Raw genomic sequence first — 11,204 nt, forward strand, 5'->3', positions numbered from 1 at the left:
GTTCGTCTACGCGCTCGGAACTTGGACCCTGTTCGGCGGCCTGGCGTTTCACCACTTCTTTGGACGGAGCGCGGGTGAAGATCAGACCCGCGGAGGAGTTGAGGCTCGGGTCTCCGCAGAGGTCAGCGAAGAGGACGCGGAGCCGCAGCCGGAGCCCCGCCAGAAGCGCGTGGTCCAGGTGACGCCGCGCTCCACGGCGGTGCTCACCTACCGAGAGGACAACTTCGTCTTCACCAGCTGGATCCTCGCCCTGATCCACAGCGTCACCGGGGGGCGGCGAGACCAGTAGCGGCCCAACATGGCGGACTGATGCATGTGTCCATCACAATAAAAGTGGAGTTTGAGCCGCGTGTGTCGTCTTTGCTCTGAGACTCGATTCCTCCGCCCGCCGCTCGGGGGCGACAAAGCGCTGATGCTGACGTCATGAGACGCGTGGTCAGAGACGGTGGCGATGAGAGCGGTCATCCAGAGGGTCAGCAGAGCCAGTGTGACGGGTGAGAGCGACTTTTTCCGTAGTTCACTCTCGAGTGTTGGCGCGTCTCACACCGTCAGATGACGGATACGCGCGTCTTTTGGCCGCTGTTAGCCTGTTAGCTTAGCATGAGCCGGGCTAGCACGCTCGCCCGTGTTGTGCGTGTGAGCACCAGTTCTGTCTGTGATGACGCGTGCGCGTGTGTCCCGCAGTGGGAGGCGAGCAGGTGAGCTCCATCGGACCAGGACTTTGCGTCCTGCTGGGCATCTCCGCCGATGACACGCAGAAAGATGCGGAGTACATGTGAGTCTTTCAGCCCATGACGTCACTGAACAACAGCCGTTGCTGAGGAAGTGCAGTCGGTGGGACTGGACCTCATGACCCTCCGCTGTTGCTGCTCGGACCGAAGCTCTGCTCTGCTCTTCAGAATGGATCCTTCTTGGTGCTCTGCTTTCAGGGTGCGCAAGATCCTCAACCTGCGGCTGTTCGAGGATGAGGAGGGCCGAGCGTGGAGCAGAAGCGTCATGGACCGCCACTACGAGGTCCTGTGCGTGAGCCAGTTCACCCTGCAGTGCATCCTGAAGGGCAACAAGCCCGACTTCCACGCCGCCATGCCGGCCGCGCTGGCGCAGCCCTTCTACCAGAGCATCCTGGAGAAGCTGAGGAGCAGCTACAGGCCCGAGAGCGTCCGAGGTGAGACGCTCAACTCTGACGCTCCGCTGTGACGCTCAACTGTGACGCTCCGCTCTGACGCTCAACTGTGACGCTCAACTCTGACGCTCCGCTGTGACGCTCAACTGTGACGCTCAGCTCTGACGCGCAGCTCTGACGCTCAACTGCGACGCTCAACTGTGACGCTCCACTCTGACGCTCAACTGCGACGCTCCGCTCTGACGCTCCACTCTGACGCTCCACTCTGACGCTCCACTGTGACGCTCAACTGCGACGCTCAACTGCGACGCGCAACTCTGACGCTCCACTCTGACGCTCCACTGTGACGCTCCGCTGTGACGCTCAACTGCGACGCTCAACTGCGACGCTCAACTGTGACGCTCAGCTCTGACGCTCTGCTGCGACGCTCAACTCTGACGCTCAACTGTGACGCTCAGCTGTGACGCTCAACTGCGACGCGCAACTCTGACGCTCCGCTGCGACGCTCCACTCTGACGCTCAACTGCGACGCTCAACTGCGACGCGCAACTCTGACGCTCCGCTGCGACGCTCAACTGCGACGCTCAACTGCGACGCTCAACTCTGACGCTCAACTCTGACGCTCTGCTGCGACGCTCAACTCTGACGCTCAGCTGTGACGCTCAACTGCGACGCTCAACTGCGACGCTCAACTCTGACGCTCAGCTGTGACGCTCAACTGCGACGCTCAACTGCGACGCTCAACTGCGACGCTCAACTCTGACGCTCAACTGCGACGCTCAACTGCGACGCTCAACTCTGACGCTCAGCTGTGACGCTCAACTGCGACGCTCAACTGCGACGCTCAACTCTGACGCTCAGCTGTGACGCTCAACTGCGACGCTCAACTGCGACGCTCAACTCTGACGCTCAACTCTGACGCTCTGCTGCGACGCTCAACTCTGACGCTCAACTGCGACGCTCAACTGCGACGCTCAACTCTGACGCTCAACTGCGACGCTCAACTGCGACGCTCAACTCTGACGCTCAACTCTGACGCTCTGCTGCGACGCTCAACTCTGACGCTCAACTGCGACGCGCAACTCTGACGCTCAACTGCGACGCTCAACTCTGACGCTCAACTGTGACGCTCAGCTGTGACGCTCAACTGCGACGCGCAACTCTGACGCTCCGCTGCGACGCTCCACTCTGACGCTCAGCTGTGACGCTCAACTGCGACGCGCAACTCTGACGCTCCGCTGCGACGCTCCACTCTGACGCTCAACTGCGACGCTCAACTGCGACGCTCAACTCTGACGCTCAGCGGCGACGCGCAACTGTGACGCTCCGCTCTGACGCTCCACTCTGACGCTCCGCTCTGACGCTCAGCTGTGACGCTCAGCTGTGACGCTCAACTGTGACGCTCAACTGTGACGCTCAACTGTGACGCTCAACTCTGACGCTCAACTGTGACGCTCAACTGCGACGCTCAACTGCGACGCTCAACTCTGACGCTCTGCTGCGACGCTCAACTCTGAGGCTCAACTCTGACGCTCAACTGCGACGCTCAACTCTGACGCTCTGCTGCGACGCTCAACTCTGAGGCTCAACTCTGACGCTCAACTGTGACGCTCAGCTCTGACGCTCCACTGTGACGCTCAGCTCTGACTCTCCGCTCTGACTCTCCACTCTGACGCTCCACTCTGACGCTCAACTGTGACGCTCAACTGCGACGCTCAACTGCGACGCGCAACTCTGACGCTCCACTCTGACGCGCAACTCTGACGCTCCACTCTGACGCTCCACTCTGACGCTCAACTGTGACGCTCCGCTGTGACGCTCAGCTGTGACGCTCAGCTGTGACGCTCAACTGCGACGCTCAACTGCGACGCTCAACTGTGACGCTCAGCTCTGACGCTCTGCTGCGACGCTCAACTCTGACGCTCAACTGTGACGCTCAGCTGTGACGCTCAACTGCGACGCGCAACTCTGACGCTCCGCTGCGACGCTCCACTCTGACGCTCAACTGCGACGCTCAACTGCGACGCGCAACTCTGACGCTCCGCTGCGACGCTCCACTCTGACGCTCAACTGCGACGCTCAACTGCGACGCTCAACTCTGACGCTCAACTCTGACGCTCTGCTGCGACGCTCAACTCTGACGCTCAGCTGTGACGCTCAACTGCGACGCTCAACTGCGACGCTCAACTCTGACGCTCAGCTGTGACGCTCAACTGCGACGCTCAACTGCGACGCTCAACTGCGACGCTCAACTCTGACGCTCAACTGCGACGCTCAACTGCGACGCTCAACTCTGACGCTCAGCTGTGACGCTCAACTGCGACGCTCAACTGCGACGCTCAACTCTGACGCTCAGCTGTGACGCTCAGCTGTGACGCTCAACTGCGACGCTCAACTCTGACGCTCAACTCTGACGCTCTGCTGCGACGCTCAACTCTGACGCTCAACTGCGACGCTCAACTGCGACGCTCAACTCTGACGCTCAACTGCGACGCTCAACTGCGACGCTCAACTCTGACGCTCAACTCTGACGCTCTGCTGCGACGCTCAACTCTGACGCTCAACTGCGACGCGCAACTCTGACGCTCAACTGCGACGCTCAACTCTGACGCTCAACTGTGACGCTCAGCTGTGACGCTCAACTGCGACGCGCAACTCTGACGCTCCGCTGCGACGCTCCACTCTGACGCTCAACTGCGACGCTCAACTGCGACGCTCAACTCTGACGCTCAGCGTCGACGCGCAACTGTGACGCTCCGCTCTGACGCTCCACTCTGACGCTCCGCTCTGACGCTCAGCTGTGACGCTCAACTGTGACGCTCAACTGTGACGCTCAACTGTGACGCTCAACTGTGACGCTCAACTCTGACGCTCAACTGTGACGCTCAACTGCGACGCTCAACTGCGACGCTCAACTCTGACGCTCTGCTGCGACGCTCAACTCTGAGGCTCAACTCTGACGCTCAACTGCGACGCTCAACTCTGACGCTCTGCTGCGACGCTCAACTCTGACTCTCCGCTCTGACTCTCCACTCTGACGCTCCACTGGAGCTTCTGCGTTTGAGCCGTGAGCCATTCGTCCTGGGGCCGGCAGGCTTGGTACTGCCGGGCTCCCTCTGAAGCGGGTCGTCCCACCTGGGGTCGCTCTCCTCCTGAATGTGATGATGCAGCACATCATTCATCGGACCTTGAGGGGCCCCGCAGCTCAGCCCCAGATACTTTCAGAACGGAACCTGAAGAGGCTGTGTGCCTCTGTGTCCCACAGACGGGAAGTTCGGGGCCCTGATGCAAGTCCACATCCAGAACGACGGCCCGGTCACCATCGAGCTCACGTCCCCGCGTGGCCCCATAGACCCCAAGCAGGTACCAAGTCTCCAGTGCCTTCTTGTGTCTGGACCTATCTCCTCTAGATGGCGCTCAGCCGCAGCGTCCTTGAGCGTCTGGAGGTTTGCTGCTGTGACACACAGCCGGTCATGTGACAGCGGAGAGGGTCACGCTGCTCAACGTCACTCCTCTGTTGTGGTTCTGCTGCTGCAGCTGATGTGACAGTTGAGTTATTTCGCGCCAGCTCTGTTTTGAGCTCAAGAAAACAAACGTCTGTCACCGGAAACAGCAGAACTGCTGATGTCCGATCAGGGTCAGTTGGCTGTGCTGACGCTGGCGTGCACGCACGCACGCACGCACACTGTCACACACACTCTCTCTCTCACACACACACACACACACTCTCTCTCTCACACACACACACACACACTCTCTCTCTCACACACACACTGTCACACACACTCTCTCTCTCACACACACACTCACACTCTCTGGGTTTCTCTGCTGACCCAACAGGAGAAGCAGCAGCAGACTGGCTCCAAGGGTCCGTCCGAGCGCAGCCGGCACCGACCCGGGCCGGACACCAACGCCAGCGGCGGAGCCGAAGGGGGCGTGTCCTCGGAGAGGGAGCACTGACGCTGAGCGCCAGGTGAGGCCTGCAGTTGCGTTCGTCACCAGCAGAGGGGGCGCTGCAGCCGCTCTCCAGTCTGGTCCTCAGAAGCCGCGCCTCCCTTCTCACGCCACTCACTCCCGCTGGTTCTGTGCTGACGGGTCCCACTGACCTGCTCCAGAGTCTCACTCGCCGTGCTGAATAAAGCCTGTCGCTCTGTCCTTGTGGGGACCTCTGCTGGCCTCCCCCGTGACACACATCAACCTGGACCCTGAGCCAGACTGACAGACTTGTGGGGTCCAGTGAAGGCACGAGGATAGATGAGCTGAAACACACACTCACTCACTTGCTGGTCACATGTCTGGGACTCGAGGTCAGAGGTCGGGCTCTTGATCCATGGAACTCAAGGGTTCTTCATCCCTCTGCAGCGTCCTCACTGGCTCCACCAGGACGTGGAGCGGAGCAGAACTGGACGGACCCGTCTGATGGCTCTGATGGTTCCAGGTGACCCACTTCTGTACCATCGTCACTGCTGTAATGAAAGCTCTCTCACTGGGCTCTGCTCCTTGTTCTCCCCTGCCGTCTGTCTGTCTCTGTGTCGGGGGGGGTGGGGGGGTGCATGGTGGCCCACTGGGTCCAGGTGGGAAAGAAAGGGGTGCAACAGCGCCCCCTCCCTCCTGCACCTGCCGCTCTCGGCTCGGCCTGTGAGGAGCCGCTGGACAGAGACCTGACTCACTCCTCCAGTGGTTCAGACCGTCGTTGGAGTCGGGCTCTAGTCCGAGTCATGGTGAACTCTTGCCTTGTCGGAGGCCGTGGTGACGCTGTGGCGTCCCTTCACTCGTGACGCTGTGTCCCAGTGACGTGGTCCCTGACAACTCCGTTGTGGCTCAGCAGCTGCACCTGACTCGGCCTCAGCACTCGTCTGGTGGAGCCACAGAATACGGTCGGAGGTGGTGACCCGGAACACGCTAAAGCTCTGCGCCCTGCTCCGATGGGTCCTCAGCCGGCTCCCGCGTCACCACGGCAAGGATCACCAGGCGCGCTCCCCTCCTCCGGACCCTGAGGAGCGGGACCTTATGAGGACCAGCTCTGCAGACGATGGCCCTCTCCTGCGTGTCTGACCTGGGAGCCTCTGATGAGTCCGCGTCACTCCCGCCGTGGTGCTGCTCCTGGAAGTGCACACGCACGCACGCGCCACTCCTCCGCCTGGAAACAACTGCGCCCACCGGACCATTGTACCAGACACGCTCAGCTCCCAACAACACTCGAGTGCGTGTTCCTGCTGCACGCGGAACGGTGATCCCTCACTCCGACGCTAGATGTCGCCAAACCCCGCAGGTCTGCGCCCGACTGAACGTCCAGTTCCTTCTGAGCTGCGTCATCTTGAGCGGCGCCGGCGGTCACCGGCTGTGGTCACGCGCTGAGGACGCAGCCGCGTTTGACCACACGGTGGCAGCGGAGCTCCGGCGCGCCCCGGGTCATGCGCAGCCGCGATGACGTCGGCACCTGGAGGAGCTGAAGTCAGCGCAGAAGCAACGGAGAAGCAGCGCAGCTCACGAGCGACGTCTCCCGGCCGGACTCAGGCTCTTCGCTGGAGCGGAACACGGCGCACCTCGTGCCGGCTTCGTGCATGAGTCTGACGCGGAGCGCGTGAGGTGCGTGGCGGCATGACTGTTCCCATGCTGAAGATCGGCGCGGTGCTCAGCACCATGGCCATGGTCACCAACTGGATGTCCCAGACGCTGCCCTCCCTGGCGGGTCTCAACGCAACCCTCGGGTCCCCGGACGGAACCCACCAGCGCATCATCAGCGTACGTACTGCCGCCGTGTCGCGCCTTGACTCGTCACGAGTCGGTTGGGCGAGTCCGTGAGCTGCAGGTCATCAGAGTCGGGTCGGCTGGTGAGCGACTTTCTCTGCTCATGTCGCTCCGGCTGTCAGTCGCTTGTTGGCGCGAGAGAGACGGAGAAGAGCAGCGGCTGCAGGTCATGCCTCCGCGCAGCTCCGCTCCTCAGAGGAGCGCTGCCGAGTCCGGGCTCCTCAGAGGAGCGCTGCCGAGTCAGGGCTCCTCAGAGGAGCGCTGCCGAGTCCGGGCTCCTCAGAGGTCTCCGTGACTCGCCACATGAGCGGCTGCCGCTGGGCGCTGGCATGTGGAACCTCGCTGGTTGGACTCCGAGGTCTTCAGACCCCGACTGTGCCTCCGGAGTCTTGAGGGTTCAAGTCCCAGTCGGCAGTTTCTGTGTGACTGGGACTCACGGCGCCTCAGCAGGGCAGAGTCAGCTGTGTGTGAGTGTACAGGTCTCAATAGCCTTGTGTGGACCAATCTTCCACAAGACACTGGTCTTGTGAGGACATTTTGGTGGGTGGTCCTCACAAGGAGAGCGCGAATATGAGCCTCCCTCAGTGGTGGACGTGAGGTCCTCTCCCTCCTGCTGATGACAGAGCGGCGTCTCTCAGGCGTCACGAGCTCTCTGACCTCTGACCTGCGCTGGGCCAGGCTCTCCTCATGTGCTGTGTGTGTGTGTGTGCGCGCAGGGCTTGCACCCGGGAGCGGGCGAGGCGTGGCAGGTCTTCAGCTCCGACCCTGACGGCAGGTGCGTGTGCACGGTCCTGGCGCCCTCGCGGGACCTCTGCAGACGAGAGCCGCGCGGCCCACACCTGCGTCTGCTGGTGGAGCAGGTGAGTCTCTGGGCGGAGGGAGGCGCCCCCTGTTGGTCCCGCTCCACGCCTCTGAAAACCCTGTGAGGTCCCCACCAAGATAGAGCGACAAGAGAAGCCTGCGCGCGCGCGCGCGCGTGTGTGAGAGCTGCTCCCATCTGCTGGTCAGGAGATGCAGCACATAAGCATAAACATGGCGCCCGACTGTCCCTCTGCTGGCTCCCCTGACTCCGCCTCCTGGCAGCACTGGGGCATGTGTCAACCAGAAACAGCGCCGTGGGTTTCTGGCCCTCGCCCCTCGGTCCCGCAGCGTGTGCGTGTGTGTGGGTCTCAGCATATCTATCCTAGTGAGGACCGATTCTAGGGGGGAAAAACAGCTCCTGTTACCGGACCCCACAAGGTGCAGCCTCCATTTGAAGGTTGGACCTTCCAAATAACTGGGTCAGGGTCCTGGGTCAGGTGAGCCATGTGTTTGGGGCAGAGGCCGGGGAAAGGGTGACGTCCAGCAGAGGAGGTCCTCACAAGGATAGCAAGTCAAACCTGCGTGTGTGTGTGTGTGGCTGAGGACAGGTGCAGAACGTGAGTCAGTCCATGGAGGTCGTGGACTTGAGGACATCCAGAGACCTGCAGTACGTGAGAGACTCGGAGCCGTTACTGAGAGGAGTCGCCGGGCGAGTCCACACACTGGTGTCCAACCCTGGAGCTCTGAGCAGCCGGGGCCTGCGGGTACACGCGCACACACGCTGACACACGCTGACTCACTCACACACACACATGCGCATGCACGCGCACGCTCGCCTGTGGCCTCCTCGTGTCCCTGATGTGAGTCTGGACCTCCAGAGCAGGACGTGTGACCCACAGCGGGCGACACGCGCAGTGAGGTCCGGGACGGTCCTCAGTGAGGAGGCTGGAGCCGCTCTGATGACTCTGCTGGAGAAGACACGGCTCTGTGTTCTGGCTGACTCGGCGGCGACCCGTCGCCCACTCGCTTCCTCTGCTCCTCTGCTCCCGGCCCGGTCCAGATGGACGCGCCCGCCCTCCAGCGGCTTCTGAGGCCGCGTTCCATTTGGCTCCCGCTCCAAACTACTCACGTCAGCGCTGCTCTGCTTCCGAGAGAGGAGTGATGCCAAACCACACCTGAGCCGAGTCAGAGCAAGGAGACTCGGATCAGACTCCCACAGTGCTCCAAACTCACTTCAAGGCAGACGGAAACACAGCCCCGGTGGTTTCCAGCAGCAGCAGGCTCCGTCATGTGTTCACACAGTCATGTGTTCACACAGTCATGTGTTCATACAGTCGTGTGTTCACACAGTCATGTGTTCATACAGTCGTGTGTTCACACAGTCATGTGTTCACACAGTCGTCTGTTCATACAGTCATGTGTTCATACAGTCATGTGTTCATACAGTCATGTGTTCACACAGTCGTGTGTTCATACAGTCATGTGTTGATACAGTCGTGTGTTCACTCAGTCGTGTGTCGACGTGCGCGCGTGTCCTCCACCTTCACTCATTCACGCCTCCCCTGCCTCTCAGGAGCTGAGGGGCCAGATGACCCAGCTGCGCCCCCTGCTGGCTGTGGTGGCTCAGTACCGGCTGGAGCTCCGAGCCTTGGCCTCTCTGCGCCAGGAGCTGCTTCACCTGTCCGTCAGCCTGACGGCCCTCCAGGAGGAGGCGGGGCCACGTGGCGACGAGGAGGCGCTGCAGCGGCGGCTGCTGCTGCTGGAGACGCGGCTGCGCGGCTGCATCCACCAGCTGGGTAGGTGGTGCCGCCCAGAGTGTTCCTGCGTCAGAGTGTGACCGGCGCTCTTGCCCCGCCTCCCAGGCTGCGGCCGGCTGACGGCCATCGGCGAGCCGCGCACTGTGAGGACCGCCGGCTCCCGCTTCGGCTCCTGGATGACGGACGCCATGATGCCCAGCGCCGACGGCAGGGTGAGACGCTGTGTCTGTGTGTGTGTGTGTGTGTGTGGGCGGGCGGGGGGGGGTGACGCCCAGGAGAGGAGGACAGGTGTGTCTGCGCTTGGCGGCTGCAGGGACGCTGGCTTCTCTGACCGGAGCGTGTCCCGGCAGGTGTGGTCCATGGACGGCTTCTCCAAGGGTCGGCGGGTGCTGGAGTTCAGAAGCATGGAGGACTTCTGCCGGGGGCAGAACTTCGTGCAGCACCTGCTGCCTCAGGCCTGGACGGGGACGGGCCACGTGGTCTACAACGGCTCGCTCTACTACAACAAGCACGGCAGCGACGTCCTGGTACCGGAGCGACCCCTGACCCCTGACCCCTGAGCCCGACCCCTGAACCCGACCAGTGACGTGCGGTGAGGTTTATGGCTGGTGAGGCACAGACTTCATAACTGTCAGATTTACAAGCACATGAACCAGCAGTTTGGGATTCTGTCTAAAATCTCACATCAGCTTTTGACATAGAAACTGCAGTGTACAAAAGAAAGCAAAACAAGCGGCGCGGCGCGGCCTCTGGAGGTGCGCGGGGGTTCGACAGCTCAGCTGGTTTCTCCTTCATTCATGGGGTCCACACCTGAGGTTCCTGTGAAGGTACATTCACGTGGCTCGTCGTGACAGCAGCGTGGTCTGTTGTCCTCACGAGCGCCCCCTACCGTGAGGCGGGGGAACTGCTCAGTGACACACACGCAGAGGTCATGACATGCACCAGCGAGGTTCTCACTGCACGGTTAGTCCAGTCCAGGTGAGGCTCACCTGCCTCCCCTGACTGCATGTCACTGCCCCTGACCCTCGACCCCTGACCCCTGACCCCAGAGCCTGACCCTCGACCCCGCGCCTGACCCCCGCGCCTGTTTGTGCTCGGCAGGTCCGGTACCACCTGCGCTCCCGCAGCCTGCTCCTGCAGCGCCGGCTGAGCGGCGCCGGCTACAACAACACCTTCCCCTACAGCTGGGGCGGCGGCTCCGACATCGACCTGATGGCCGACGAGCTGGGCCTCTGGGCCGTCTACACCTCCGTGGCCAACGGCGGGAACATCCTGGTGAGGCCCGCGCCCCGCTCAGGTGATCAGGTGCGCTCAGCGCTGCCGCCCGTCCTGCAGGTCAGCCGCCTGGACCCGCTCTCGCTGGACGTCCTGAGGAGCTGGGACACCGGCTTCCCCAAGCGCCGCGCCGGCGAGGCCTTCATGATCTGCGGCACGCTCTACGTCACCGACTCCCACCTGTCCGGCGCCAAGGTCCACTTCGCCTTCCACACCGACTCGTCCAGCTATGAGTACAGCGACGTCCACTTCCACAACCAGTACGCCCACATCAGCATGCTGGACTACAACCCGCGCCACAGGGCGCTCTACGCCTGGAACAACGGCCACCAGGTGCTCTACGACGTCACGCTCTCCCACCAGGTCCCGGAGCCGGCGGCGCTTCAGTGATGCGCCGAGTCGGCGTGGTTCCGAGTCCAATAAAGCCAGCGCGGAAACGCTCTGGGGCTTCTGATCCAAGTGGCCTGAAGCAGGGCCTTGTGAGGACCGGGGGCCTG

At 62.2% G+C, this 11,204-nt stretch overlaps 2 protein-coding genes across 7 annotated transcripts; both read left to right on the forward strand.

Moving 5' to 3' along the window:
* Positions 1-332: 332 nt before the first annotated feature.
* Positions 333-9,242, forward strand: dtd1 (D-aminoacyl-tRNA deacylase 1). 5 transcript variants are annotated; one of them, XM_053853014.1, is made up of 6 exons: positions 337-494; positions 685-775; positions 930-1,165; positions 4,389-4,486; positions 4,964-5,096; positions 8,284-9,242. In XM_053853014.1, the coding sequence occupies exons 1-5, from the start codon at positions 452-454 to the stop codon at positions 5,081-5,083; spliced, it is 588 nt and encodes a 195-aa protein (XP_053708989.1). In that variant the 5' UTR covers positions 337-451; the 3' UTR covers positions 5,084-5,096; positions 8,284-9,242. The 5 variants fall into 5 exon arrangements, with proteins under 5 accessions (XP_053708990.1, XP_053708991.1, XP_053708989.1 ...); XM_053853013.1 differs by lacking the exon at positions 8,284-9,242 and adding an exon at positions 5,486-5,631; XM_053853015.1 differs by lacking the exons at positions 4,389-4,486; positions 8,284-9,242 and adding an exon at positions 5,486-5,945 and having other exon boundaries at positions 333-494.
* Positions 6,538-11,105, forward strand: LOC128751779 (noelin-2-like). 2 transcript variants are annotated; one of them, XM_053852997.1, is made up of 8 exons: positions 6,539-6,868; positions 7,591-7,734; positions 8,284-8,439; positions 9,249-9,471; positions 9,538-9,644; positions 9,783-9,959; positions 10,534-10,707; positions 10,768-11,105. In XM_053852997.1, the coding sequence occupies exons 1-8, from the start codon at positions 6,725-6,727 to the stop codon at positions 11,095-11,097; spliced, it is 1,455 nt and encodes a 484-aa protein (XP_053708972.1). In that variant the 5' UTR covers positions 6,539-6,724; the 3' UTR covers positions 11,098-11,105. The 2 variants fall into 2 exon arrangements, with proteins under 2 accessions (XP_053708970.1, XP_053708972.1); XM_053852995.1 differs by having other exon boundaries at positions 6,538-6,868; positions 10,534-11,105.
* Positions 11,106-11,204: the final 99 nt, after the last annotated feature.

The sequence above is a fragment of the Synchiropus splendidus genome, unplaced genomic scaffold (assembly GCF_027744825.2).
Source record: "Synchiropus splendidus isolate RoL2022-P1 unplaced genomic scaffold, RoL_Sspl_1.0 HiC_scaffold_37, whole genome shotgun sequence".
NCBI lineage: Eukaryota > Metazoa > Chordata > Actinopteri > Syngnathiformes > Callionymidae > Synchiropus > Synchiropus splendidus.

Excerpts from the sequence above, each read along its gene's own strand:
- dtd1 (XM_053853014.1), top strand. The coding sequence starts at position 452 with ATGAGAGCGGTCATCCAGAGGGTCAGCAGAGCCAGTGTGACGG. Across the intron at positions 776-929 it reads CAGAAAGATGCGGAGTACAT|GGTGCGCAAGATCCTCAACC; the intron begins GTGAGTCTTTCA and ends CTCTGCTTTCAG. Across the intron at positions 4,487-4,963 it reads GCCCCATAGACCCCAAGCAG|GAGAAGCAGCAGCAGACTGG; the intron begins GTACCAAGTCTC and ends CTGACCCAACAG.
- LOC128751779 (XM_053852995.1), top strand. The coding sequence starts at position 6,725 with ATGACTGTTCCCATGCTGAAGATCGGCGCGGTGCTCAGCACCATGGCC. Across the intron at positions 6,869-7,590 it reads CCCACCAGCGCATCATCAGC|GGCTTGCACCCGGGAGCGGG; the intron begins GTACGTACTGCC and ends GTGTGCGCGCAG. Across the intron at positions 9,960-10,533 it reads AGCACGGCAGCGACGTCCTG|GTCCGGTACCACCTGCGCTC; the intron begins GTACCGGAGCGA and ends TGTGCTCGGCAG.